General features: G+C 45.4%; 1 protein-coding gene across 1 annotated transcript in view; it reads right to left on the reverse strand.

The window, feature by feature from the left end:
• The window catches only part of Gad2 (glutamate decarboxylase 2), a 66,024-nt gene extending 40,295 nt beyond the window's left edge, over positions 1-25,729 (reverse strand). The window contains exons 1-7 of the mRNA XM_048367572.1: positions 25,633-25,729; positions 25,061-25,120; positions 24,775-24,924; positions 23,731-23,964; positions 18,879-18,969; positions 18,013-18,125; positions 13,164-13,279 (exon numbers count right to left, since the gene is read on the reverse strand). Coding sequence (XP_048223529.1) covers positions 13,164-13,279; positions 18,013-18,125; positions 18,879-18,969; positions 23,731-23,964; positions 24,775-24,924; positions 25,061-25,120; positions 25,633-25,708 — 840 coding nt within the window. The 5' untranslated portion in view covers positions 25,709-25,729. The remainder of the gene's footprint in view (positions 1-13,163; positions 13,280-18,012; positions 18,126-18,878; positions 18,970-23,730; positions 23,965-24,774; positions 24,925-25,060; positions 25,121-25,632) is intronic.
• Positions 25,730-26,745: the final 1,016 nt, after the last annotated feature.

Genomic DNA, 26,745 nt, shown 5'->3' on the forward strand with positions numbered 1-26,745 from the left:
CTTGTAATTCATTTTATTCAAAGATAAGATTCAAGCCAGGCCCAGGAGTTCAAGCCTGTAGGCCTAGCCACTGGGGAGGCAGAAATCAAGGGATTACTCTTCAAGGTCAGCTACCCCCTCCACAGATATGTAATTACCTTATATGTATTATTTAGAATATAATATTTATATAGTACTATATATTATATGTATATATTATATAGTATGTAATATTATATTATACATGACTTTTGACTGATAGATGAGTACAGTGCTGGACACTTGTATCCCAGTGAATTGGGGAAGCATAAATAGGAGGATTGCAGTCCAGGCAGGCCCAAGCAGAAACCAAGTGGTAGCAAGTGTGAGACTCTACATTCAAATAGGAGTATTAGCAAAATAAAAAATAAAAAAAGACAAGAGCATCCTTTCTGCTGATTTTGTTTTTCTCCTTTAATATCTAGCCTATACCTTTAAGCCCAGACTTCTCAGAAAAGATAGTAACTTTCAGTTGCACTTTAGAAAAAGATACACATAGATTAGCTACCATCATAACCATTTTTCAATATAGCCATAGCATTTCATTTTTTTTTCTTTTTTTTTTGGCCAGTCCTGGGCCTTGGACTCAGGGCCTGAGCACTGTCCCTGGCTTCTTCCCGCTCAAGGCTAGCACTCTGCCACTTGAGCCACAGCGCCGCTTCTGGCCGTTTTCTGTATATGTGGTGCTGGGGAATCGAACCTAGGGCCTCGTGTATCCGAGGCAGGCACTCTTGCCACTAGGCTATATCCCCAGCCCAGCCATAGCATTTCAGTGGCCTTAGGTATATGCACATTGTTTTAAAGCCACCACAACCATTCATCCCCAGAATGCTTTTTATCCCGGAAAAGTAAAACTATACTCCCTAAACATCCATTTCCCATTGTCTCTCCCCAGTGCCTGGCAACAGCCATTCAAGTCCCTGTCTCTGTCAATGTAGCTATTATAGGTATTTCCTATGATGAATCACATTGTGACTGGTTTATTTCAGTTAGCACAATGTTGTCAGTGCTCATCCAAACAGTCTCATATGTCAGAATTTCCCTCCTTTTTGAGACTAAGTAACATTTCATGCATGTATACACTGCATTTTCTTTCATAGTCATTAATCTACAGATACCTAGATGCTTCTACCATTTGCTACTGGAAACATGGAGGTAGATATCTCATTGAGACTCTACTTTCCATTGTTTGGGAGAGACACCAAGTAGAGCTGATGGAACTTGTGGTAATACTATTTTTTGTGTTTATGTCAGCATTGGGGCTAGAATTTATGGCTTTGGTGCTGCTCCTGAGCTCTTTTGTTTAAGGCTAATTGCTCTACCACTTGATCCATAGTTCTACTTCTGTGTGTGTGTGTGTGTGTGTGTGTGTGTGTGTATGTGTGTGTGAATAGTTGGAGATAAGGAGGTAAGAGTATGTTGGACTTGTCCTTTTGGGGCTGGCTTCAAATTTTGATCCTCAGATCTCAGCTTCCTGAGTAGCTGAGATTACAGGCATGAGCCACTGGCACCTAGCTATTTTTAGTATTTGAATAATCATCATACTACTTTCTACAACTGCCCTAACTTTTTACATTTGCACCAGTAGTCTATTTCCTCCACATCCTTGATGACATGTACAATTTCTTGTTTCTGCTTCTTTTTTTTTTTACGCACAACTTTTCAGTATACATTTATAACATCAAATGTTCCCTAAAGGGAACAGCAAATTTCTTGAGCTTTCATTATAAAAAGAAATCAAATTGTGAAGAAAGACAAGCTATTACTCAATATCAACATGGCTGACATGCTCAACTACAGCAGCTTAGAAAAAAAAATAAATTCCTTGAGCCATAACTCGTTCTCCTTTTTATCTCAGGACTACTGAAGGGAAAAGACTAGTGACTGGTAAATTGTGAAGTAAGACCGGCTTTGTGACTGGAAGCACCATGATGTACTTTGATGAGTCTGGAGAAGCGGTGTGGTGGTGAGTATTATATCTGACTGTTTATTTGCTAATAGCTTCTTTCGCCAAGACCTGAGTTGTTCACTGTGTTCCCTCAGCATTCCTGTGACTTCCAGTTTTTTTCCAGTTTCCAGTAACCATGTGACTTTTTAGCCAAGAAGTTGGAGCAGAAGTGAATTCTAGGCAAAGTCATTCAGCAGCAAGTGTCAGTTTCCACTCTTTCTTGTTTCTTCTTGAGGTCTGTCTGTAAGTTACATTTCTGGGCTTACTGGATAAGGCTGCCTCAGCCTCCCAGGTAGCTGGAACTATAGGTATGTACCAAGGTATTTGGCTCATAAATATGTTTTTAAAAATTAAATCCTAGGGCTGGGGATATAGCCTAGTGGCAAGAGTGCCTGCCTCGGATACACGAGGCCCTAGGTTCGATTCCCCAGCACCACATATACAGAAAACGGCCAGAAGCGGCGCTGTGGCTCAAGTGGCAGAGTGCTAGCCTTGAGCGGGAAGAAGCCAGGGACAGTGCTCAGGCCCTGAGTCCAAGGCCCAGGACTGGCCAAAAAAAAAAAAAAAAAAAAAAAATTAAATCCTAGTCATCTTAATGACTGTGAGATAGTAACTCATTGTGTTTTTATTTGCATTCTCCTAGTAATTAGTAATTAGTGCTATTGAACATCACTTTTATAAAAGCCATACCAACCACCCCAAGCAGCCATGTATTATATGGCTTTGTGTGTATTCATGCATGTGTGCATATGTATGTGTGTTCTGGGTCTTGAACTCAGGGACTGGGTGCTGTCCCTTAGCTTTTTTGCTCAAAGGTAGTGCTCTACCATTTGAGCCACAGCTCCACTTCCAGCCTTTGATGGTTAAGAATCTTATGGACTTCTCTGCCTTGGCTGGCTTTGAACCTTGGTCCTCAAATCTCAGCCTCTTGAGTAGCTAGAATTCGGGGGTAAGCCACTAGCACCTGGCTTCTTAGGCTTTCCTTTTCCTACCAAGAGATTCCATTCAGTTTAGTACAATTGTGTGCAGTCGGGCGAGAGGAGAAGTTGGCCCTCCATCCAGCACTCTTTCGCCCAGGGGCTGTTTGCTATCTGGGTGACTGGCCAGTCTGGGGTAGAGCAGGAAGAAAGTATCAGTTCCTGGTTGTGCTAGAGCCAGCATGTCTACGTGTGGAAAACAGTCCATCCTGGCAACCCACTCCCCACTCTTTCTGGTTTGGGCTACTGATTCCCTGTAGGATGACTGTAATCACAATTGTTTAGAAAGCTGAAAAAGGCTAACCTAATCCCAGCTGTACTGCATCTGCCCATCAGCCTCCCACTATTAACTACAGATCATTAAGCTGTCCAAAAGGAGAGCTGCTTCCTCAATTTACATCTCCAAAGGGAGGCTGACTGGAATTTTAAGTCGCACTTCCATAGTCAATTCTCTTCAGGCGCCCACTTTCCACATCTCTGAATTCTTAGACATGCAACACATGAACTCTTCCCACGGATTTTAGGATGTATGTTGAATAAGGAAGACGAAATCACATTTTTTTTAACATCAGGAAATAATATCCGCCAATTAAAAAAACAACACTTGGAAGGGAGGGCTTTGAAAAGCTCAGTGTAGTTAGAAGCACTGTAAAAGGGTCATTAGCCTCGTTTTACAACCTCAGAATGACAGAGTGGATGGTTGTTACTAAGATACCTGGGAACTGGGAGAGAAAGCTTAATTGGGCCAGGCTTTGTACAGATGCATGATCACTACACCCTCCCCTTCCCCCCCCCCCCCCAATTTCCCTGCATTTCCTCTCATCATGACCCCTCCAGCATCATCCCCCTAAACTAGTCTTTGGTATTTGGAGTGATCCCAAATGGAACTTCAGAGGAAAACATCTCTTAGGGCCCAGCACGGAGGGGCCAGCAGCCCCCACTGGAAAAGCCCAAACCTCTCAGACCACGCCCCTCACTGAATAAGCTCTCAAGCATTCAAGTGCAAAATGGCAAATTGGGACTAAGGAAGAGATCCCCGGCACCTGGTCAGTGAACAGACGCCTTCTTTTCTGGTCTTTAATGAGGAAGAATAGAGATCCTTAAATGAGGAGCAATTACCCAGGATAATTGATCACTGTACCAAATACGCAGATTTAAAGGCAAACACATGCCTAAATAGAAAGCTTAAAGATGGGGAATGCAGGTGATATGAGGCGTGAAAAAGGAAATTAGGTGCCCAACGCTGAGCCTGTTTATATTTTCAGGAAAGGGAGAAGAGAAATAGCTAAATGGCATCCACAAATAGCAAGAGACACACGGGAAGAAGAAACGGGGGTGGGGGGGTGGCTGAGGGAAGGAAAGAGAGGTGCTACCTAATGAGGAGGAAAGAGTGGAGACAGCCTAAATGACACGTTGCTCGGTGCCGGTGAGACAACACACGGAGCAGAGTCCTTTCAAATCCTTGGCACCCTGTATAATGGAACCACTTGTAGAGGAACCAGAAGGAGCAGCATCCACCCAGCCCCCTGCAAATACCCGGATGCTAAGGAGGCTGGAACACAGGTGTCCAGAGAGAGTCGAAGCAGGGGGCACTGGGGACACATGACCTCACATGGTAGCTTCTGGATGGAGGGGTTGTGCCAGTGTGGGCCGTGGGCTAGGCTGCTGTGGATTGCTGCAGAAGGCAAACGTATAAACAAAGACTAGAAGCGCAAGGATTCAAGTTTGTTCCTCAATAGTGAAGAATCTGTCAATAGAACAGCTGACAAACGAGCTCCCTCCCTCTCTCCTTCCCTCCCTCCTTCCCTCCCTTCCTTCCATTTGGAAAACATAATAATAGACCTTGAATAGAACCTTTTGCTTATGTAAGACTAAACTTTATTTCCACTTAAAGGTAATGGATGTTAAAAGAGAGAGTTTTTATTTTAGACCCAAATGAGGTATTCAAGATTTATGGCAAGAGCCATTCATCCCTCCATCCATCTGTCTGTCGGTCTCTCTGTCTTGTTTGTGTCTTGCACTCCCTGTCTGCTTCCTTGCTGACAGTTGGTGCTCTACCATTGTAATTATGCTTCCAGCTCAGCATTTTTTTCTGGTTAATCAGAGATGGAGTCTTGAAGACTTTTTTTTTTTTTTTTTTTTTTTGCCTAGCCTGGCTTCAACCAGCATTACAAGCAGAAGCCTCCCTCCCATGCCTGGCATTTTTTCCTCTTTTAGTTCTTTAGATGTAGATAATCTAGACTCAGGTTAGATGATTCCGCTTATTCATAAAAGACGTGAGGCATGTGGTAAAAGATGGGGTTCTACTGTTATGTTGGGACTAGAAGTGAGAAGGCTGTCTCGAGTGCTATGAGTTTATTCGTGGAAGATGGAGTGAGAATAGGAGTGTGAGGCAGAGGAGGCCTGGACAGGGCCTTTCCACTCAGCCCTGTGGCCAGAGAGTGCTGCATGAGTGCCTTTACTCTTGATGTAGACAATAAATCTTGCTTCCCTTTAGGGATGGTAAAGAGAGCAAGCTGAATGATTTTTTAAAAAGGTCCAAGACAAACCAATTCTGAGAGCCTTGAGTCTCAGCATACAAGGCTCACCATGCCTGTAATCATTAGTAGCCTCAGATGAGAAGGATCATGGTTCAAAGCTGATCTGGGCCCCAAAAAAAGTTTACAAGTCCCATTCTGAACTGATAGCCAGATATAGTGGCACTTACCTACCTCCATCCCAGCTACAGTCGAGGCTAAGATGGAGAGGATTTCAGCTCCAGGCCACCCTGGATAGAAAAGCCTGTGAGACTCCATCTCAACAAAACAAACAGCATGGTGGCCTACATCTGTCATTCCAGCTATGATAGGAAGTAGAAAACAGGAAGATTGTGGGCCAATCATATGCTCAGGTAGGAAGTGAGACCCTATCTCAAAAAGAACCAGTGTGAAAAAAGGGCTGGAGGTATGGCTTAGTGGTAGAACACCTGCCTAGCAAGCACAAGGCCTTGAGTTCAAACCCCAGTACCATTGAAAAAGAAAGAAGAGCCTGAAAGCCATATGAATTCTTTCAAATCATTGTGAGCCACATGCAAATATCTGATTGGAGCTGACTTAAATTCCTAGAGAATCACAAGATTTCAGGGACAGCCTCTGTTAGACCTGAAGGGCATAAAGATCATTCAAAGAGGGGCTGGGGATATAGCCTAGCGGCAAGAGTGCCTGCTTCGGATACACGAGGCCCTAGGTTCGATTCCCCAGCACCACATATACAGAAAACGGCCAGAAGCGGCGCTGTGGCTCAAGTGGCAGAGTGCTAGCCTTGAGCAAAAAGAAGCCAGGGACAGTGCTCAGGCCCTGAGTCCAAGGCCCAGGACTGGCCAAAAAAAAAAAAAAAGATCATTCAAAGACAGTCCTCAGGACACTTTTATCTCATCCTACCTGCCCACCCTTTGCTCTGTCTACTTGGTGATTCAGGCCATCCGGTTCTTCTTTGGTAGGATTGCTAAGTTTTTTTATTGTCTTTGTCCTATTCTGTTTTGTTGGATAACACTTCCATTAGGTAATTGTATGACTCTATTTTTCACTGAATGGAAATGGTAGCTAGCATTTCAGCTTTGCAGAGAGACCCTTTTTTTTTTTTTAATGAAATGTTTTAATAACTGTTGAGGAATTTTTTTTTTTTTTTTTTTTTTTTTGCCAGTCCTGGGCCTTGGACTCAGGGCCTGAGCACTGTCCCTGGCTTCTTCCCGCTCAAGGCTAGCACTCTGCCACTTGAGCCACAGCGCCACTTCTGGCCGTTTTCTGTATATGTGGTGCTGGGGAATCGAACCTAGGGCCTCGTGTATCCGAGGCAGGCACTCTTGCCGCTAGGCTATATCCCCAGCCCCCAGAGAGACCCTTTTTGACCATCGGTAAGATAACCCATTCCTACCTACTCTGGCACAATGTGACAATATAGCAAATGTTTCTTAGGAGACTTGGTTACAGGTTAGCGTTGATAAGCATTTGGTGGACTTGCTGAGCTAATATTCACAGAACAAATACAGGGAACACTCCACTGTTTATTACTACAAATCTCTACTCAAAAATTTAATGTCGAAGTGTAGTTTGGGTAACTAGAGCCAGATGATGGTGGGCTGAGTGGATCCTGATGTCTCTAGCCTAAGACTCACTGGAAAAGCCAGCCTACCCCTGAAGGCTTAAGAGTCTTTTCCAAACAGAAGGCAGCTACTACAGCTTTACCCACACTGACAGCTTGGGGGAAATAAGCAAGCTTGAAGAAAGAGGAAGGATCAAACTGGTTTGGGAAGCTCAGCTTTCAACTCATCTGGCATTCTATCAGATGGTCTGCCTTCTAGCTCGGTCAGGTGCCCTTAGATTTGATCCTTTTGTACCACTCATCATCCTCTTTGTGGATATGTGTGGAGGAATGGTGAATGGAGATGACTGGAGATTTTTACACATCAGAGATCCCCAACTAGTAGATCTTGAAGCCCAGTCTATAAAGGAACTAGAAGCTGCTTGTTACCCTTTCCCCTTGTCCTCTTCCTTCACGTCCCTCTATACACCCCTGACTTATCTCCTGTTCTTCTTAAGATCTGAGAGAGATGATAGCTTCAAATGCCTTAGGAAGACTAGTGGTTGTTAATTGGCCTACAAGAGCCATCTACTAAGACATCTGAAGTGGGTACTTTGAGACCATCTTCTTGGCTTCTAAGAAGGGAGAGGATTGCTCAGATGTGTATTTAGAGATTTCATTAGATTGAGATGTCATATGGCATTCCTTTGATTCCCTTATTATGCATGTTCGGTTCTAAGTAGTAGTTCAAAGTCACCCTAGAGTGAGTTTGTACCCATGTATATGTTCAAAGTAAGGAATGGTATGTGCTAACCACACTGGCTTGGAAAATCCTTTAACACGAGAAGACCAAAAAGATGATATTTGGTGGCAAATGCTTAAGATAATTAATGAACATACATTCATCCACTCTGACCCATCAGTGAACAGTAATTTACTTTCATGGCTTGGGAACTTCTGAGAAGAGTAAATGAAAATGTGAAATGGAAAAAAGTTACAAGGAGACAAATCAACCTAGATTTGGCTTCTGGTTCTATTGGGGCAAATTGTTTCCTCATTCTAAGCTATGGCTTGCTGAGCCTCAGTAGGAATTTTTCCCCAGGCAGAACTAGTATAAGAAATGTTACAATGTATGTGGAGCACCTCAGGGTCATCCAGCGCCAAGTAGGTGCTCACAAAACCATAGCCCTTCTCATTCCTCATCCTTATACTTAATGTAGTAACATCTTTAGGCCTTCCTAGTTAGCCCAAATGAAATTTTGAAAGCTTCAAACAAAATTAAGGTCAATTTGCTTAATTTCAGAAGCATTTGCCATATGGCGTTGATAAGGAAATCTCAAATTATGTAAGTAGCTATGGAGAATCTAAACTCCCAATGCTGTGAATCCTTGAGCATTGCTCTGGTATTTCAAGAGGCAGGAAACATCCATCTTAAGGAAGCAATTTATTCCCAGCCATGCCTCTAACTCACTGTCTAGATCTGCCTCCTGGATGGGCACAGCAATTTCTCTCCACGGGACACTCGTGGGTGGCTGGTTATAGCAGCAGCAAGGATCCGACTGTGGATACACGCTCACGGCCAGCTGTGCTCTCTTCTACACATCAGCTCCATTCTTCCTCCCCACAGCTGTGTCACTACATATCATCACTCCCATGACAGAGCAGGAAGAAGGGAAGCAAATAACCTGGGGTCCTAGCAAAAAGGTATCATCATTTCAAGTTTCTTCCAAAGCTTGTGGGCTTTACACACTAAGCCAAAGAAAAGTAAGTCTACCAGTCATTTCTGACCTGGCCCTTGGAGTAAGGGAGAGTCAGGGACTGGAGGGGAAATGGGATCTCAGGAGCACGGAGAAGGGTGATTGTTCCTCCCACAAGGCATCGTTCTTTCTCTCCCAGGACAACATGTGTGCCCTGAGGGCAGGCCCTATTGTGCGGTTGATTGTTGGCTTTCCAGTGCCTGGCTTGGAGCTGCACTGGAGGAAGGAAGGGAAGAAGGAGGGAGGGAGGGAGGGAAGAAGGGAAGAAGAAAGGAAAAAAGGAAGGAAGGGAGGAAGGAAAGAAGGAAGGAAGGAAAGAAGAAAGGAAGGGAGGAAGAAAGGAAGAAAGTAAGGGAGGAAGGAAAGAAGGAAGGAAGGGAGGAAGAAAGGAAGAAAGGAAGGGAGGAAGGAAGGAAGGAAGGGAGGAAGGAAGGAAGAAAGGAAGGGAGGAAGGGAGGAAGGAAGGGAGGAAGGAAGGGAGGGAGGGAGGAAGGAAGGGAGGGAGGGAGGAAGGAAGGGAGGGAGGGAAGAAGGGAGAGAAGAAGGGAGGGAGGGAGGAAGGAAGGAAGGAAGGGAGGAAGGAAGGAAGGAAAAAAGGAAAGAAGGGAGGTAAGAAGGAAGGGAAGAAGTGAGGGAGGGAGGAAGGAAGGAAGGGAAGAAGGAAGGAAGAAAGGAAGGAAGGGAGGAAGGAAGGATCGGATGCAGCACGGGTGGTTCTCACTGCCTCAGCCCTTTGCCACTGCAATGGAACTACCCTCAGGAAAGATGATATTGGGACCTTCACCGCTTACACCTCAACATGGATTTTCTTTCTGAGAGTAAGTTTTGGTGAGATGGAGTGGGAGAAAATCTAGCACAAGAGCGATGAGGGCCCTGATATGAGAACACAGGCACAAATACAGGCAGAGCAGGGCTGCTGAAGGCGCACTGAACTTCTAGTTTATGTTTTCACTCACGGTCCATTCTCTCAGGGTAAGTTTCTTCCTAATACGAAACACTGTTTTATGGTTGTCGTCTTTTTCCAAGCTGCCTGCTCCCTCTCTCCCTCCTTTCTCCTTTCCCTTCCCTTCCTCCACTCCCCTCCCTCCCTCCCTCTTTCATTTTAAATTTCCATTTATTTATTTACTGTTGTTTCTTAGAAGAGCTTTTTTTTTTTTTTTTTTGGCCAGTCCTGGGCCTTGGACTCAGGGCCTGAGCACTGTCCCTGGCTTCTTCCCGCTCAAGGCTAGCACTCTGCCACTTGAGCCACAGCGCCGCTTCTGGCCGTTTTCTGTATATGTGGTGCTGGGGAATCGAACCTAGGGCCTCGTGTATCCGAGGCTGGCACTTTTGCCACTAGGCTATATCCCCAGCCCTAGAAGAGTTACTTTTGAAATTGAAATCCCCCCTGAATATGTGAAAATCAACTTTTTTTTTGCCAGTCCTGGGGCTTGGGGGACTCAAGGCCTGGACATTGTCCCTGAGCTTTTTTTGCTCAAGGCTAGCCCTCTACCACTTGGGCCATAGCACCACTTTGGGATTTTTCTGCTTATGTGGTACTGAGGAATTGAACCCAGGGCTTCCTGCATGGTAGGCAAGCACTCTACCACTAAGCCACATTCCCAGCCCTGAAAGTCAGCTTTCTAAAGCAGTTCTTTAATTACCTCTTCCACAGAGGTAGGTGGAGGTGATGTGGGGCCTGGAAGCCCACTGCTGACACGTTTCCGGAGATGCAGAAATGAACCGGACTTGGTGTGTGAAAAGTGGAATGAGTTAGTTATGGCTATTTGCCTAAACGATTCTCTTGTCTGTTGTGATTGTGAAGAACATTTTTCCTAGATGATATTATGCTGTTTCATAGAAGCTATTTCTGGAAGAGCTTGTGTCACATGAAGAAATAAGAGGACTATGAAATGAAGCTATGATTCAAGCTTTCAAAGGACTCAGAGCTACAGATGTGAATTACTGAGCTAGAATCTTAGCTTAGCCCTAAACTGTCTTTTAAAGAAAGGACCTTGAACCCATTGGATTAATTTTTGCTAAGCCTCTCTTTCATAGAAGGTTTGAGGAGAGTGATGATTCCGGCAAAGGATGAAGCAGAACCAAATGGTCTTTATGATACCTCCTGATTCTGAGATTAATGTGATGTTATGTTTTGCAGGAAAGCAGTCCTAGAGCTCTTGCCTTGTGGCTTAACTATAATCTCTTCTTTTGGCCCAGTGGTTTATTTATTTTGCCTAATCCTGTTGGTTTATTTATTTTGCCTAATCCTGTTTACAACAATGCTATTTGCTTAACTCCATACCATTCAAATTTTGTAAGAAAATGGCTGATTTGAACAAAAAGAATTTCCTTTTTGTGAGTTAGGTGAAATTCTAGTTCATTTTGGTGATCAGAAACATGATGGATGGTCCTGGGAGAGAGACAACAGGGTCATGAGAAAACGAAGGTTGACTCTTCTGTTCCCAAATGTGGATGCAATTAACCATAGAAACTCTAACATAATTGCTAACTCCGGCTTGAGATCTGCCAAATGATCAACTCATGGAATAAAGAAAAAAAGAGTAAGATGACCTGGTTTAGTAGAGAAGGAATTGCTACTGGCACTAAAACCACCATCATGGGAAAATGCAAGAAGATGTTCCAGGTAAACGTAGAGCATCAAGCTGCCTTGTGAATATTCAGTCCTCCAACCCAGTAATTGAAAGAACAATGTCAGATGGTTGGGAAACGGAGGCTCTAGATCTGTCTCTGCCACTGACTGGCTTCAAAGCTTGGGGAAAAAACACCATTCTTCATTTCTGGGGCTTGGTTTTCTCCATCTATAAAACAAGTGGTTGTTTCTCCAAGGCACCTGACATTTATGTAAGCATCTCCTGTGTTCCAAGCATCAGCTGAACATCTTCTCAGGCTCTCATTTGGTTCTCCAAAGGTCTTGGCAATCTTGTGCAGAATAAGAAGGAAGCGGCAGCAGGCCTGCCTCGGCCATGAGCGGCCCTCTCCTCACTGGGTAATCCCAGCCGCCCCTCCACCTTTCTCCCTGATGGAAAGGACTGGCAGTAGTTAGCCCAGAGAAAGGGCTTTTGACAATTTTTATTTACCCTATACAGAGCTATTTGTGGGTCACATACAGACAAAATCATTCTATAAATTATTTTGCAAAATCTGAGAAGACCAAGGGAATATGCACCCTTGGCCCAAAGCCAGAAGTGCCTAGGCTAACTGATGAATTGAACTCAATAGTCTGCTATCTATAGCCTGAAGGATCTCTTAACCCTAACAAGATCCTCAAGGAAGTGTGCTAACAAACAATCATCAGTTTCCTTGAGTTCCTTGACTACTATAATGGCAGTGAGTTTTATTCACCAGCTTCCAACCTGGACTTGCTTTGTGTTTCCTTGTTAGGAAAACTCAGAGACACATTCCACATACGACAGGAAAAAGTAACAGCCTGTAGTAGATCTGAAACCGACTATGCTCCCTGCTTCTTCCCATTCTCTGTCCTCAGTTTCCAGACAGACCCCTCTCTCTCCTCCCTGTCTCCCGCTCCTTGGCCTTCACAGGCCCTTCAGTTTTCCAGAACCTAAGGCAAAGAACTATAAGGCAAAGATCATGAAGGACAGATCATGTCTTATGAGTTCATATAGCAGCTAATGCTTTTCTGATTCTTATAAAAAAAAACACAAACAAACAGAGCTTTTGGTTGGAGCCAAGATGTTGCACAAACAGCTGTAGTGTGGCTTCCTTGTTTTATACAGGGATGTGAGAAACAACTGGTTTTCTGTTTATGTGAAAAGTTGGCCACTCTCTTCAGTGCCTAGAAAGCAGTTGGAGGAATGGCACGAACTCTTTGAAGGCAGAAGAAGGAATATGGAGTTCTCTGCCACAGCATTCAACAAAGAAGACCAGAGCAGGTGCCAGCCCTTAGCTAACTGAGATAGATCTGGACCAGTGTTGGGATGTGTAGACCTCTGTGCTGTTTCTTTATGGTGCTGAAAATCCTGGATATGTCAGCCAAATGGCTCAAGTCACTATGAGGGCAGATTATTTATTTGATCAGTTGGCCACATTTTTGATCTGTAATATTGCATGAGTGAGGCAATGTGGAGTTCTGATTACATAGAGCTAGATGGTGTTGCTAGCCCAAACAAATAGCTACTCTGCCTTATCCCCTTCCCTTCCTGTCAATGTGAGAATCACAGAGAAGTCAAGGGTGGTGACTAGAGATAACAACTTTCTGCCTGATCATTCAGGTTTTCCCGAATTTCAGAGACAGAGTGCTCATTGGAGCCATTGTTTTCTCATTGTCTCCCAAGAAGTATCTTTGGGAAGGCCAATCTCTGGGGATAAAGGATTTCTAGCCACCTTCCCTTTGGCTGGGATATCATGAAATACAATACACTTGGGAAGAAGAGAAACACATACGTGCTCTGATGTGAAGGCGATGAGCCTGGGCACGGCCGCCATTCCTTTCTCTTTGACTTCGGGAAACATCTTGTAGCGGGCGATCAGCATGGCATACATGTTAGAGATGGCGCCACCTGGACAGCACAGGGACATGGTTACTTTTCCTGGTTCATGGTCCTCATCCATCCATTCATCTGCCAGGGGGGAAATAGTCCCTATTTCCACGGGCCCAGGACACAGGGGGACACTGCTCCCGGGAGAGGCTGAGAATGACTGCACACAGGAGAAAACGTATTGGCTGTCTCCTGAACTGAAGCCTCAGACAAGACAGGAAGGAAGAGGGCCCTGAGAAGGTGCATTGGGCCCCACTGATAAGATGGAAACTATCTTTGACACTATACTTTGGTCACTAAGGGTCAGAGTGAAATGATCACTGAACTCCAATATTGCAGGAAGAAGACACTTTTAAGTAGAGAATTGTCTCACTTCTTAATTTATGAATGTGGCTATTGTATATGAGGTCTATGAAATCCTAGCTGTAGCCTGCTGGTGAGTGGTTGTATATCTTTATTTCCTCTAAATACCTTGTGCTCAGGCCAAGACAAAAAAAGCTTCTATTCATGGTGTGGGCTGTTAATAATTCTTCGAGAATGTAAAATAAACATCAAAACTCATCTCATTATACTCATCATCTTGCTAGTTTAAAACCAGTTTGTTCTGCTTAAAGATTTCCTTAAAATAGAATTTATTTAAAAATCTTATTTCATAATGCTAATAAAAGAGAAAAAACTGGACACTTTCAGGAATTTTATATTATAAGGTTTTTATCTTGAAAGTGGGGTCTCATTTTTGGTAAGCAAAGGAAAGGGAAATTTCAATAAGGATTTTAGGTAGCAGCTTAAGTTTCTTTTTTTTTCATCATTGTTGTTTTGTTTTCCTTTTTGTGTGTGTGTATTTTTTGCCATCTAGGGAAAGATAGACTGCTACAGTGCAAATGAGTTCACTGGCATAGAAGGAGCACGAGACAGAAAGCAGGTACTACCTTCTTGTCCTGGCCCATGATGTGAATGTTTTGATTGGTGTCTGAGGGGCAGAAAGGCTCTGGGCCAAGTTGAATGGCCTATGCAAGGCTATGTGCTTTGTCTCACAAGTGCAGGGCTTTGACCCAGGCAGGCCACCTGGCACAGAGCAGTCATTGCCCAGATCCTGACACTCTCGCCATTCAGAATGAGGGCACTTTCTACCTTTCTGGACCCCAGAGATATCATGCAAGCGGAATCCAGGTCAAGTCTGCTCTGAACAGATAACTTGTTAGTAGGCTGATAGAGGATGCTAGATAAAGGATCTGCTTTAAAGAGATTTTCCACTCTAGCTCATAATTTCTCAATGCTGACACATTGACATTTTGAGCTTCACAATTCTCTTCGGTGAGGGTTGTTGTAGGCAGTACAGGATGTTAGCATCATCCATAGCCTCTATCCATTAATTGACAACAGCATACACCTTCTCTAGTTATTAATAATAATAAAAAAGAAATGATAATAAAATAAAAAATATAATGTCTATAGACATTGTTCAATATTTCTTGGCAGAGGCGGAGATAAAATAACCCTTAAGTGACCTTTGCAGCTGTCCTTCATCTCAAAGAGTGAAAGACTGGAAAAGAGAAAGGGAAAATGCACAGAGGAGGTGTTCTTTACGGTACAACTTCCCAAGGTGGCTTTCATGTTCTTCTTTCTCACTTCTCACTTTGTTGCTCAGACATCCTAAGAAGTAAGCCCTAAGAAGGGTAAAGGGGCCACTGGGCTTTCAGACAGACTAGATTATCTCGTGGAACACAATCATGCCTGCCCTCCTAACTTGTTTCTTCTCTGCATATGCTACCTAATCTTATTCCTATGATATGAAAAGAGTTGGAACGATGCTATAAACTTTCCTTCTTGCTTATCCTTTGTGATGGGCAAAGCAATGACGACTGATCTGCATCTCTCTGGTTCTCAGGTACAGGTGACATCACTTAGATGAGAGGATTCCTTCTAGGAGTCAAAATGGACTTTTCACAAAACACATGGACTCTGAGTGTTACAGGTGGGGGTGAAAAGCCAATGGAGCCGAGCTCTGTATTCAAGTTCAGCCCTAATTCTTCACATGGAACTTTTAGATCACAGGCACTTATGATTTTTCTCTCTCCTCTCTTCCCTCTAGTCTTAAGCCTCTTTATCCCACCTGGACAGTATTTGATAAACCATCCATTAGCAAATTAGGATGCTATGTTTGAGCCATCTCCCTTCTGTGATGCCTTGCAGGAAGTCAAACAGAAACATGTTGCCAATTGGCTTCTCTGCTGAAGCTCGGAGCATGGATTATCCACATTACACTGCACCACGCCATTTACAACTTCCATGCTGGCATGACAGCATCTGGACCTACATGCTCCAAGGAAGAAGCTATGGGCAAGCCTAAGGCCACTCATCATCCCTAAGGATGGAGGGTTAGATGCTGAGTGCATACCCAGCCCAGAAGAACTGCCTAGGAGAATTCTTTCTCTGGATGTATGTTTTCTGGGGTGAGAAAGCTTCCAGAACTTCCCAGGTTAATTAGGCCTGGGTCCTAGTCAAATTTCCAGATGCAACAGGTGCAGCTATTTTCTTCCTACTCCTTTGAACTATTAAACTAGAGACCTTGATGCTATTGCCATACCTTTGCACCAGCTCAGTCCTACAACCATCCAAAGGAGGGAGGAGGTAGAAATGATGAGGGTCCTTGTGAAAAATACTCCCAAAGCATTAATTTCTGGCAATAAGAACAAAGCTAAAACCTAGCACCAACACAACCAACAGGAATACTGAGTACTAAATTCTGTGTGTGTGTGTGAGAGAGAGACAGACAGACACACAGACACATGGGGGGGGGAGACAGAGAGAGAGAGCGAGAGAGAGAGAGAGCGAGAGAGAGCGAGAGAGCGAAAGCCAGTGGCTCTCATCTGTGATGCTAGCTACTCAGGAGACTGAAATATGAGGATCTTGTGTCAACACTAGCCTAGGTAGGAAAGTCCATGAGACCCTTTATCTCCAATTAACTATAAAAAAAGCAGAAGTTGGGCTGTGGTTCAAGTGGTAGAGCTCAGCCTTAAGCACAAAAGCTCAAGGACAGCACTCAGGCCCTAAGTTCAAGCCCCAGAATGGGTACTAAACAAACAAAGAGCTAGCTTAAAATGTACCACAGCTGGTATTTAGTAAATTTTTTGAAAAAAGAGATTCATTTTCCTTTCTATTTAACCAACATTTTTCCCCTTGAGCACCTGATAAATATGCTCCCAAGAGAAAATGAAATAAAGTAAAGAAAAATAAAATAAATGGAAGATCTGGGAGCTGGTAAGCAAACACACTTAATTTAGATCCTAGCCTTGAAGATACTATTTCTTGTTCATCATTTATGTAAAAAAAAATTCTCCTCTGTCTCTTCTACTTGTCTCTGTGGATTTGCAGAAGGAGATGAAGGCCCTGGGCTTTGATCTGCCTGACACAATGGCAGGTGTGGCTCTCCAGCGGTGTGGTCTCAGCATACTGATGACACCTCCCTCAGCCACTGATGAGGTAACGATCTTCTCTTCCAAGGGTCGGTGACTCTCTCTTCTCACTGCCTTCCTAACTTCTTCCCCCCCCCCCCCACCCCCGCCACCCAGTCCTGGGCTTGGACTCAGGGCCTGAGCACTGTCCTTGGCTTCTTTTTTGCTCAAGGCTAGCACTCTGCCACTTGAGCCACAGCACCACTTCTGGCCATTTTCTATATATGTGGTGCTGGGGACTTGAACCCAGGGCTTCATGTATACGAGGCAAGCACTCTTGCCACTAGGTCACATTCCCAGCCTCTTCCTAACTTGTATTTCTCTTCTGCATCAAAGCAAGATCATACCCAGGAATCAAGGTCACAGCTTCTGTTTCAGGTTCATTCTCTGGACTGAGGGAGGTGTACATAATGGAGCTTTTATAATGGCAATAAAAGGCAAGATGGAAAAGATTGAATGACATGATCAAGAAGAGAAGGAATGAGAAATCTCTGAAAGGAATCAGCCCCCACCTCCCATTTTTAGCTCTATGGAATTACCTTCCTAGAATTATCTGCCCTTTCTCAAATTAGTGTAAAATCAGCCTCCTCGCTTATTGTTTTTAAAGCCTAGAGGGGACACATATGATTAATTGAATAGATTTGCCTTTAAAACAGAATCTTTAAAATAAAATCTGCCTTTGAATAGATCTACCTTGAAACAGTGAATGTTTTATTAAATTAAGCTACCTTTTCTTTTTGTTTTGTCAGTCCTGGAGCTTGGACTCAAGGCCTGAACTCTGTCCCTGGCTTCTTTTGTGCTCAAGACTAGCACTCTACCACTTGAGCCACAGCGCCACTTCCAGCCTTTTCTGTTTATTTGGTGCTGAGGAATCGAACCCAGGGCTTCATGCAGGCTAGGCAAGCATTCTATCGCTAAGCCACATTCACAGCCCTAAGCTACCTGTTTTTCTTCACTAATTCTAGGAAGCAAATGAGTGAATTCTGTCACAAGGAATCTTTATTCCTTTATTTCATACTATCCACAAGCCTGTATGTAGGGCCACAGTAGCACTCATGGGTAAATATCATTTCTGTTTATGCTCTTTTAAATACAAAATAACTCAAGTTTGAGTATGGGGTAGTTAGGGTGGAGATGTTTTAATGGGCATAGGCATTTAACCACACACATTTCTTTGATCAACAGACAGCCTGTATAACCTAGTCAGAAATATAGACCATGTAATTTCTTAAGGTTCCTACAAAACAAGTCATATCAGGGAGAACAACAACAACACAAAGAAAAATTGAAATCATATACCAGGAGAAAATATCCCATCACCAGAGCCTCCGGGCCAGCCAATGATTTCTCGCATTTTCTTCAGTGTGACATATTCCAAAAGCACAAATACGGGAGCAATCTCATAGGTGAACCTGAAAGATGAAAATGGCCACATTTATGTATGTAACAAAGAAATAATTTACAGATATCTAAAAAATATCTACAGATTGTTTCCTCTTTCAAATCTATATTTGCAGACATTATGATAATAACATTAAGAAGAGAGAAATTATTTGCAAAGGTTTTCCAAAAGGTTTGCTCATTTTTATTCTGTGGCTCTAGAGTTAAGTATTTCATTTATTAGCCCAGTATAAAAGGGTGGCTTAGGGGCTGGGAATATAGCCTAGTGGTAGAGTGCTTGCCTCATATACATGAAGCCCTGGGTTCGATTCCTCAGCACCACACATATAGAAAAAGCCAGAAGTGGCGCTGTGGCTCAAGTGGTAGAGTGCTAGCCTTGAGCAAAAAGAAACCAGGGACAGTGCTCAGGCCCTGAGTCCCAAGCCGTAGAACTGGCAAAAACAAACAAAAAAAGGGTGTCTTATAATAGTGAATAAGAACATTGTAGGGTAATGCTATATAAAAGACAATATCAGGTCCCATTTTGCTTTTGCATTATACATAATTACAAATCAAAGTGCCAGAGAATCTTCCTTTATATTTATTTATTTTATTTTTTATATATACTTTTTTTGTATTGAAGATATATAAAGACTATTTCCTATTAAGAAAGAGTGAACTCTTACACAATTCTGGAGTTAATATCCCTAGAGACTTAAGAAGTAGACTATGGAATCTCTCTGATAATTATTCTAGATTACACAAAAGCCTGTTCAACTACTTACATGTTAGTGTTTGCTGTTGATGTTAGCCAGTCTGCTGCTAATCCAACCATATCCAACCCAGTGGAAAGTTGATTGAAGTATCTGGGGTGCCCTGAATAAAAAAGCAATACCAGAATCAGGATTGCATCCAGTGAAGATAAGTGGCATTTAAACAATATAATTTTTTTTTTTCAGCTAAAGGTCCTTGAAAGAGCTTTTGGTAATAGGAACTACCCATTCAGAAACCCAATATACACATGCATGTATGTACAAGAACACTTAAGCATACACATACAAATAATCTTGCCTCTAGCCATAGAGACTACTGAGTGTGCTAGTGTTTCTAAACACACATTTTAAGATCTTCTTTTAAATATGTTCTACCAAAAAAGAGAGATCAACATGTGGCTTGCAATCTGGACACAACACATAATTTATATATTCAATATATTTTCATACAAGAATGCATTGAAACCTAAAGCAATTCAAAAACAGATTCGTTCTTGTTGTATGTATGCTGTTGGAAGTCCTTCTAGTTGAATGGTTCTGAGAATCAGTTATACCACGACTCCTGCCAGACATGCCAACATTTGTAATGAAACCAGTGACAAATGGCTGATAATCACAAAAGACAGGGCAAAAAGGAGAAAATAGGACACTCTGTTGAAGGATCTGCCCTAGAATCAAAAGGTGAAGAGTGTCTAAAGATGGCAAGGAGAAAGCTAACTCTTATCTAACTCTTAGCTAACTCTTCCCTGCCTGAATATTTAGTTATAAACACCGGAGCTCCTACGTAGTTGAGACTTAAAGCCCAGTTCAGTCAACATCACTGTCTTGTCAACAAGATACAGGAAGATATATCCAACAGACTGATTGGCCCATTAGTGGGGCTTATCTAATTAATATCTGGCTTTCTCCACAATTCTCAAGAAGGGTTGACATCCTCATACTCTTGAGGTTATTATTTTTTAAATGTGATTCTAAATACCTCTTCATCTTGTTCCAGCAAAGTCTATCAATAAGCCAAGACACTGGCTTAGCAACAAAAAGTTTGGATGACAACCATTGTGAAAATGGCATCGGATCCAAAGGCATGTGTCATTTGCTGGCCCCCTGTCTGCTGCTTGGGGATGTGGTAGGCTCTCATCGCCAGCTCAGGGAGAACAAGATAAAGGCTGGATGGCAAGGGGGAACGCAGGAACAAAAGTCAACACATAGCTTATCTCCCCGGCTGGTTTGCTCTCTTATCAGCCTCAGACATGTGGCCAGAGAATTAGACCCTGGGAAAAGACAGGAGCATATTTTCGAGGGCTGGGAGCTTCTGCATGTCTGGGTAATTCCCCAGCACGGTTTCACCTCCCAGTGGCCTTGCACAGTGTCCTCTGTGGTTTGCTCTCTCCTCTGCCCTTTGATGCTGACCCCATCAAGTTTGCCCATTCAGGGAAGAGTACTGGTGCTGCCGCTGCTGCGGATCTGTGAAACAAAGCCCCACTCCTCTCTGCCTCATTGACTCCCCATTTCATTACCGCTCACAGCTGACATCAGAGCAGCCTCTCCCACCGAGGCCCCTCCATTTCTCTATCTCTAAGCCATTTTTTTTAAGTGGAGAAATGAATAAGGATCAGCTCCATCTATTTACTCTTTCCACTCATATGCATTTTCTGGATTAATTTGCTCTCCATGATCACACGGGATTGAACTGAAACGGTGGCATTAAAACCTTGGTGTAGGGCTGGGGATATAGCCTAGTGGCAAGAGTGCCAGCCTCGGATACACGAGGCCCTAGGTTCGATTCCCCAGCACCACATATACAGAAAACGGCCAGAAGCGGCGCTGTGGCTCAAGTGGCAGAGTGCTAGCCTTGAGCGGGAAGAAGCCAGGGACAGTGCTCAGGCCCTGAGTCCAAGGCCCACGACTGGCCAAAAAAAAAAAAAAAAAAAAAAACCTTGGTGTAAAACTGGGAGGGATTCTAATATATAAGCTGTGAAAACAAGCTTGCTGCTTCCATGGCTGGGTTGCCCTCCCACTATGTAATTTTTGCCCTTGGCCTTCTATTTTGTCTGACTTTCTCCTACATCACAATTTTCATTCACTGGTCATGTAAAAATATGGAGGGCGGTAGTTTGACAGGTCAGAACAACATGCTTTTTTGATTTCTGGCAGAGAGATCCCCCTAGTTACATTTGTTCTTTTGTGGCCTCTACAGGCTGCCTGTAAGGGTTGCCCAGGGAATCCAATCAGAGAGAGCCTGACCTCTGAGTCTGTCAGCTTGTCCCCAGCAGTCCTGGGCACCCCACACAGCTTCTGGGACCTGGGAGGCAAGGTGAAGGTTACATAGGCGGGGTGGGGGTGGGGATCTCCTGGCTATGTTTAGTCTGGGCAGCTAGGGAGACCTCATGTTAGAGATGGGAAATTAGGGCCTGTTCCGGGCCCTTAAAGTGTTCTTCCATAGTGTGTGAGCTGGGAAAAATGCACAGCCTAGGGAAAATGCCACCTTGTGCTCAGACAGTTGAGGAGGGGCCCAAAGTCACCCAGACTGTTGTTTATATACTGGCAACCCGCACAGGGTCAGCCTCGTCTATTAATCATGCCATGCCTTTTGTCTTGAAACTGGATTAAAGATTGAAGACTACATTAACCCCACTTTCCTCAATCACTACCAGCACCGAATCTAATAATCCCTGCACACATCACTGACGATTCCAGAACCCTCCCATTCCTTGAACTTTCCAGTTTCAACACTTCTTTTACAAAGCAATTTAAACAAATACATGACGAATATTTCATTTAGAACTAAGGTCCCCTCCACTGCTCTTCATTTCTCTGGAGCTCAAATGGAGTTGGGCTAAGGTCTTTTCATGGAAACCAGATAATAGCATGCATTCCTAAAGATAATCTTCCAAGGATCATGAAAATACTGTATGATAATAGGAATGACAACAGCATTGGAAGACTCTGAATGATGCTAGCTGACAAATGGAATGGAGCACAAAAATCTATAAACTTGCTAGTTGAGGAGACAATGTGCTTCTCTTTAATTTTTTTGAAATGTTATTGGGGAAGAGACGATCAGAAGACTAAATATATTGTGAATAAAGTCCACGTAGTCAACCAATACTGATATATTTTGCTTATAAATCTGTTAATCTTGAAATTAAAAAAAAATCTGAACTTTAAATAAAACACATCAGAGTAACTCTTTGACTAGCAGCAGTTCTAGGCATTATGGCAAAATCTGTGTTGAATTGTCCTATCTGTTCCTGAGGCTACATGAAATCCGGACAGACAGAGCTATTCATTTAATTGACTTGCAATTCCCATGATCTTAATTGTATAAATTGTGTTTCAAACACCACCAGCCTTTAAGGATGAAGATATAAAACATTTTTACAGATTCCATTTGGTTTGGTAACAATATAAATAATAAGTACCAATTTACCGTTACCATATTTAAAACATAGGGGGAAATGAGTCAAACAAAGATGCTGGAAATGCTGTTTGTGTGTGTAGGGGGTGGTGGTGGTAATGAAGGAACATCTTTTCATGTTTACTATATCTAAACCCAGGGGTTCTCTAGGAACGTTCATTGAAAACGATAGCCAATAAACCTTCAAAAAAATCAAATCATACTGCATAGATCAACAAGTTAATTTCTCTCCTTAGTTCTAAATCTATAGTCTGACAAAAGTGAATAATAATAAATATGACAAATCAATTTCCAAGACATCCTTTATGTGAAAGCTTCCTTTCTGTTGATATAAAGAATGCCTGCTTCTCCCTCATGATATAAAAAATCTCACAACAACATTCCTATCACGTTCCTTGTTAGAATTCATCAACAAAAAATAATATTGATAATTCACCAATCAAAAATTTTTCAAATAAAAATATGACCTTTATGATAATTAGTGCCTATGTAATATTGTAAATTCTTTGTTAGCAAATCTTTTTAAGCCTACAACTCAATTTAGATACACATGATTTTCCTCTTCTACCAGGAATGCATTCATAGTGATTTCTTATTGATAAATGAATGCCATTATTGCTTATGTATCAGAATGATTACACAATGTAGACAAAAGCAAAATACTCAGGACCTGAGTAATAAAGATCTGATTTTGTGTAGGTATTTTAAAAATGAATGCATTCAGTACACCTATAACTATAATATGCATAAAATATGAAGAGTCCTGTGACAAAACAAAAGACAGATCACAAGCTATATTAAAAATGTATCCCCTTAAGGACATCAGAGTTGCCCCTCCCTCCTTTTTCAAAGGCTGCGAAAGACACACATCCTCATACAATATGGCTGTATTGCTAAATTAATCTATAGTGTACTTTGTTTGGTATGTTTTAATACTTCTTTAAAATAGGAGAAAACCTGGAGTTCAAACCTGAAGTCTTGGCTATTGATCATCCTCTAGCTCAGTGACAACATAGCTGATTTAGTTCAAATATGGTTAGTCCAGCTCAGTTCTATGCCAAGGAAATTACCAGCACTACACTGGAATCTAGGCGTTTTTCAAGCAATCATTTCCATATTTCCTTTCTTTCTCCATTTTGGGTCACTTTTTTTTTTTCCTACTGGTCCCTGTTGACAAATGGTTGCCTCTACACCGCTATTAATATCCATGGCCAAATATATGCCATATAAAATATAATGATTTACACTGATAATGTGTCTTATATTATCAAATACGTATACATTAATAATAGCAGAGTGCTTTTGATTTGAATCTAAGTTTCTTTGCAAATGATGACAATAATTTCATATTAAAAATATTGCAACTCCATAATGCAGAAAAGGTTTTTATGCAAAAAATTAAAGGAACGAAAAAAAAGAACTTTATTATTTATGATAGGACAATACCTGTTTTAATTGCATATTTTAGAGTTGTTTGGCAATGCGTCAGTATTTCCTCCAAATTTTGTGGTTGGTCCGCCAATTCCCAATTATACTCTTGAAGGAGCTCATTGGGATAATGGAAATCAATTACTTTGGTTGATCTATCAAAGCTTTTCACCACATACTGAAGCAAAATGTCCATTACATTCTGCAGAAACGCCAAAGTGGGTCTTTCTCCATCACACGCGGGTAGCAGATCTAAAGAACGGAATTTAAACGACACAGATTTCACTACAAAAAATCTTCAGGCAACATCCTGACTGGGACATTTTTCTTTCAAACGAGAAATTTTTACAAGTTAACAAGAAAGCTTTTTTTTGGGGGGGGGGGAGAGGCAGAACGTTTTGGAGGGCCGGAGGAACAAGGGAAGCAGTTTTCAAAGATGGTGGGCATAGATGAGACATTTTAATGTCTCCTCTGGAAATTCTTTATTTAAATTAATCACATTGTGTTGCTTGCTTTCTTCTTCTTCTTCTTCCCTCCAAATCCGTGTGACTACATTGATCTATTCTGTAGGACTTTGGCCCTGAAGGTTCGTTCTTAGATTTTAAACATCCTTGTAAATGCTTGTGGAAAATCCGAAATCTTTGAGAAATGCTTTTGGGCAAACTAGGGAAATCAGAACATGCAAAGTTAGAATCTGCCTGTTGAAGCCAGCTCTGTGTGTGTGTGTGTGTGTGTGTGTGTGTGTGTGTGTGTGCACGCGCGCGTTTGTGTGCAGCGCGAGCGTGGGGAAGACCGAGTGTGCAAGCACCCGGGAAGCGCACACATCTCCGGTGAATGAAATTCCTTTGTGCAGTCGCAGCTACCAAACGACTGGTGGGCTGATCGGAGGAGGGAACCCCGCTCAGCAATGCGGGGCCATCGGCACGGAGACCCCGGCCCCCCCGCCCTCCCCCCGGCGTGGAGGGCCCAGCCGGGAACGGGGGCCCCCCGTCCGCGCCCCGCGCCCCGGCCCTGCCCGGGGCCGCTGGTTCCGGGGCCGCGGGGCCCGGGCGGCGCCCTGACCTGTTGCGTGCAGGGCCGCGTAGTTGACGTCCGCTCCGGGGCAGCTGCAGGGCTTCTGGTCGCAGGCGCAGGCGGCTTTCGGGGGGGCGGGCCTGGGGGGCGCGCCGCCGCCGCCCTCCGCGGGCTTCTCCGCGTCTCCATACAGCAGGGCTGCACCGAGACACGCGTGGCGGGCGTGGGTCAGCCGCCCCCCCCCGCCCCCGAGCCCTCCCTCCGGCCCCGCCGCCCCCCGTCCCGGCCCCCGAGGCCGCCCGCCCGCCCTCCGGGCCCGCGCGCTGCCGCTCACCGCACAGCTTGTTCCCGAGGCCGCCGGTGAACTTCTGGGCCACCTGGCACCAGGCTCGGGCTGCCGGGAGAAGCGGGGCACACGGTGAGGCCGACGAGCCGCCGACGGACGCGCGCGGGGTCGATCTGCGCGACGGGCGTCCGCGAACCCCGCGAGGGGCGGCACCGGGGCGCTGCGGAGAAGCCCGGCCCGGCCAGCAACTCCCTTCCCGCCTCCCTAGAGCTCAGCGTGCCGCACCCCAAGGCTGTCGACTCCCCGATTCTCCCTCCAGCTCGAGAACGCTCTTCCCCCCTCTCCTTCCCCGTCGCCGTCCGTCCCTGCCGGGGCGCAGCCATCCAGGCACCCCGGGGGCAGGGAGCCCGGCGCTCCCGGGGCCTCGCGGTCTTTGGGGAGCCCTCCTGGCCGTGGAGGGGGTCCAGAGTCTGGGGGGGGCGCGGTCCCCAGGGCCGAGGGCGGTGCGGGTCCGGGGCGATCGAGGACGCACCCCGAGAGCAGGGCGAAGCGCCTCAAGTTTCCCGCAGCCCCGCGAGCCCCCGGCCGCCCCCCGAAGCCCCGTCTCCCCAGCCTCCTACCTGTGCCGGGGTTCTCGGGGTCCCCCGAGCCTTCCTCGGACCCGAAGGACCAGAAGCTGGAGCCGGGGGAGGCCATGGGCGCCGGGAGACGGGAGCGGGTCGCGGCGGACTGGCGGCGGCGGGCGAGCTGCCTGGGGCTCGGGCTGCGCGCGCGTGTGCGTGCGTGTGTGCGCGTGTGTGTGCGCGTGAGTGTGTGTGCGTGTGTGGCGGGAGGAGGGCACAGCTCGGGACTGGCGCGGCCACCCGGGGCGAGTGGGTGTCACACAGGGACGGTAAACGCGCGCGTGTGTGCGCGTGCGCGCGTGTGCGCTGGGCGTGTGCGCGGCTCGGGGCCGGGGGCGGCGGGGAAGGCTCGCTCGCTCTCCGCGGCTCCGCGCGCTCGGACGGCGCCGGGAGCGGGGATTTTGAGCGCGGCTGGAGGGGGGCGGACGAGGGGGCGGCGGAGCGGGAAGCGCGGGGAGGGCGGGAGCCGAGTCGTGAGTGTGCGGGGCGGACGCACCGCCCCCTCGGGAGTCACACCGTGAGGGGGGGGGCGGGAGGCGGACGCCCCGGGGTCCCCTCGCCTCTCCGGCCCGGGCGGGCGCGCTGTCCAACGTGCTGCCACGGCCGAGCGGGGACCGCGGCCAAGGGGCAGGCGGGGGGAGGGGGGGCTTGGCGAGGTGGGCCGGGGTGGGGGGGCAGATCAGTTTCCCGGGGGGGGGGTCGGGCCTGGGGTACGGAGGAGGAGAGCCCCCCGGGCCGCCGCCGTCCGCCCGGCGCGGGGAGGAGGAGGTCGCGGCGACCTCCACAGCCCCGCGAAGAAGGAAGAGCTCGGCGCTGGAACTGGGGGGGGGGGGAGAGGGGAGGGGGAGGGGGCTCAGGTGACGGGGGAGGGGCGCCCATGGGAGGCGGGGAGGGGGGGGCTTCGTTCAGCTTCCAAATGGAGCCCAACGCCGGCTCACCGAGCCGCGCCAGCCCTGGGGCGCAGCACTCCCGCGCCGCCGAGAGCGGGGAGGGTGGTGGGGGGTGGGGGGTGGGGGGGGACTCGGGGTCTCCGGGTCCAGCGTGTGACTGACGGCTGGAGAGGAAACGGCTGCTGATGGAGGCAATGAAACCTGGGGACAGGAAATCATC

Source organism: Perognathus longimembris, chromosome 18, assembly GCF_023159225.1.
Source record: "Perognathus longimembris pacificus isolate PPM17 chromosome 18, ASM2315922v1, whole genome shotgun sequence".
In the NCBI taxonomy this organism is placed as follows: domain Eukaryota; kingdom Metazoa; phylum Chordata; class Mammalia; order Rodentia; family Heteromyidae; genus Perognathus; species Perognathus longimembris.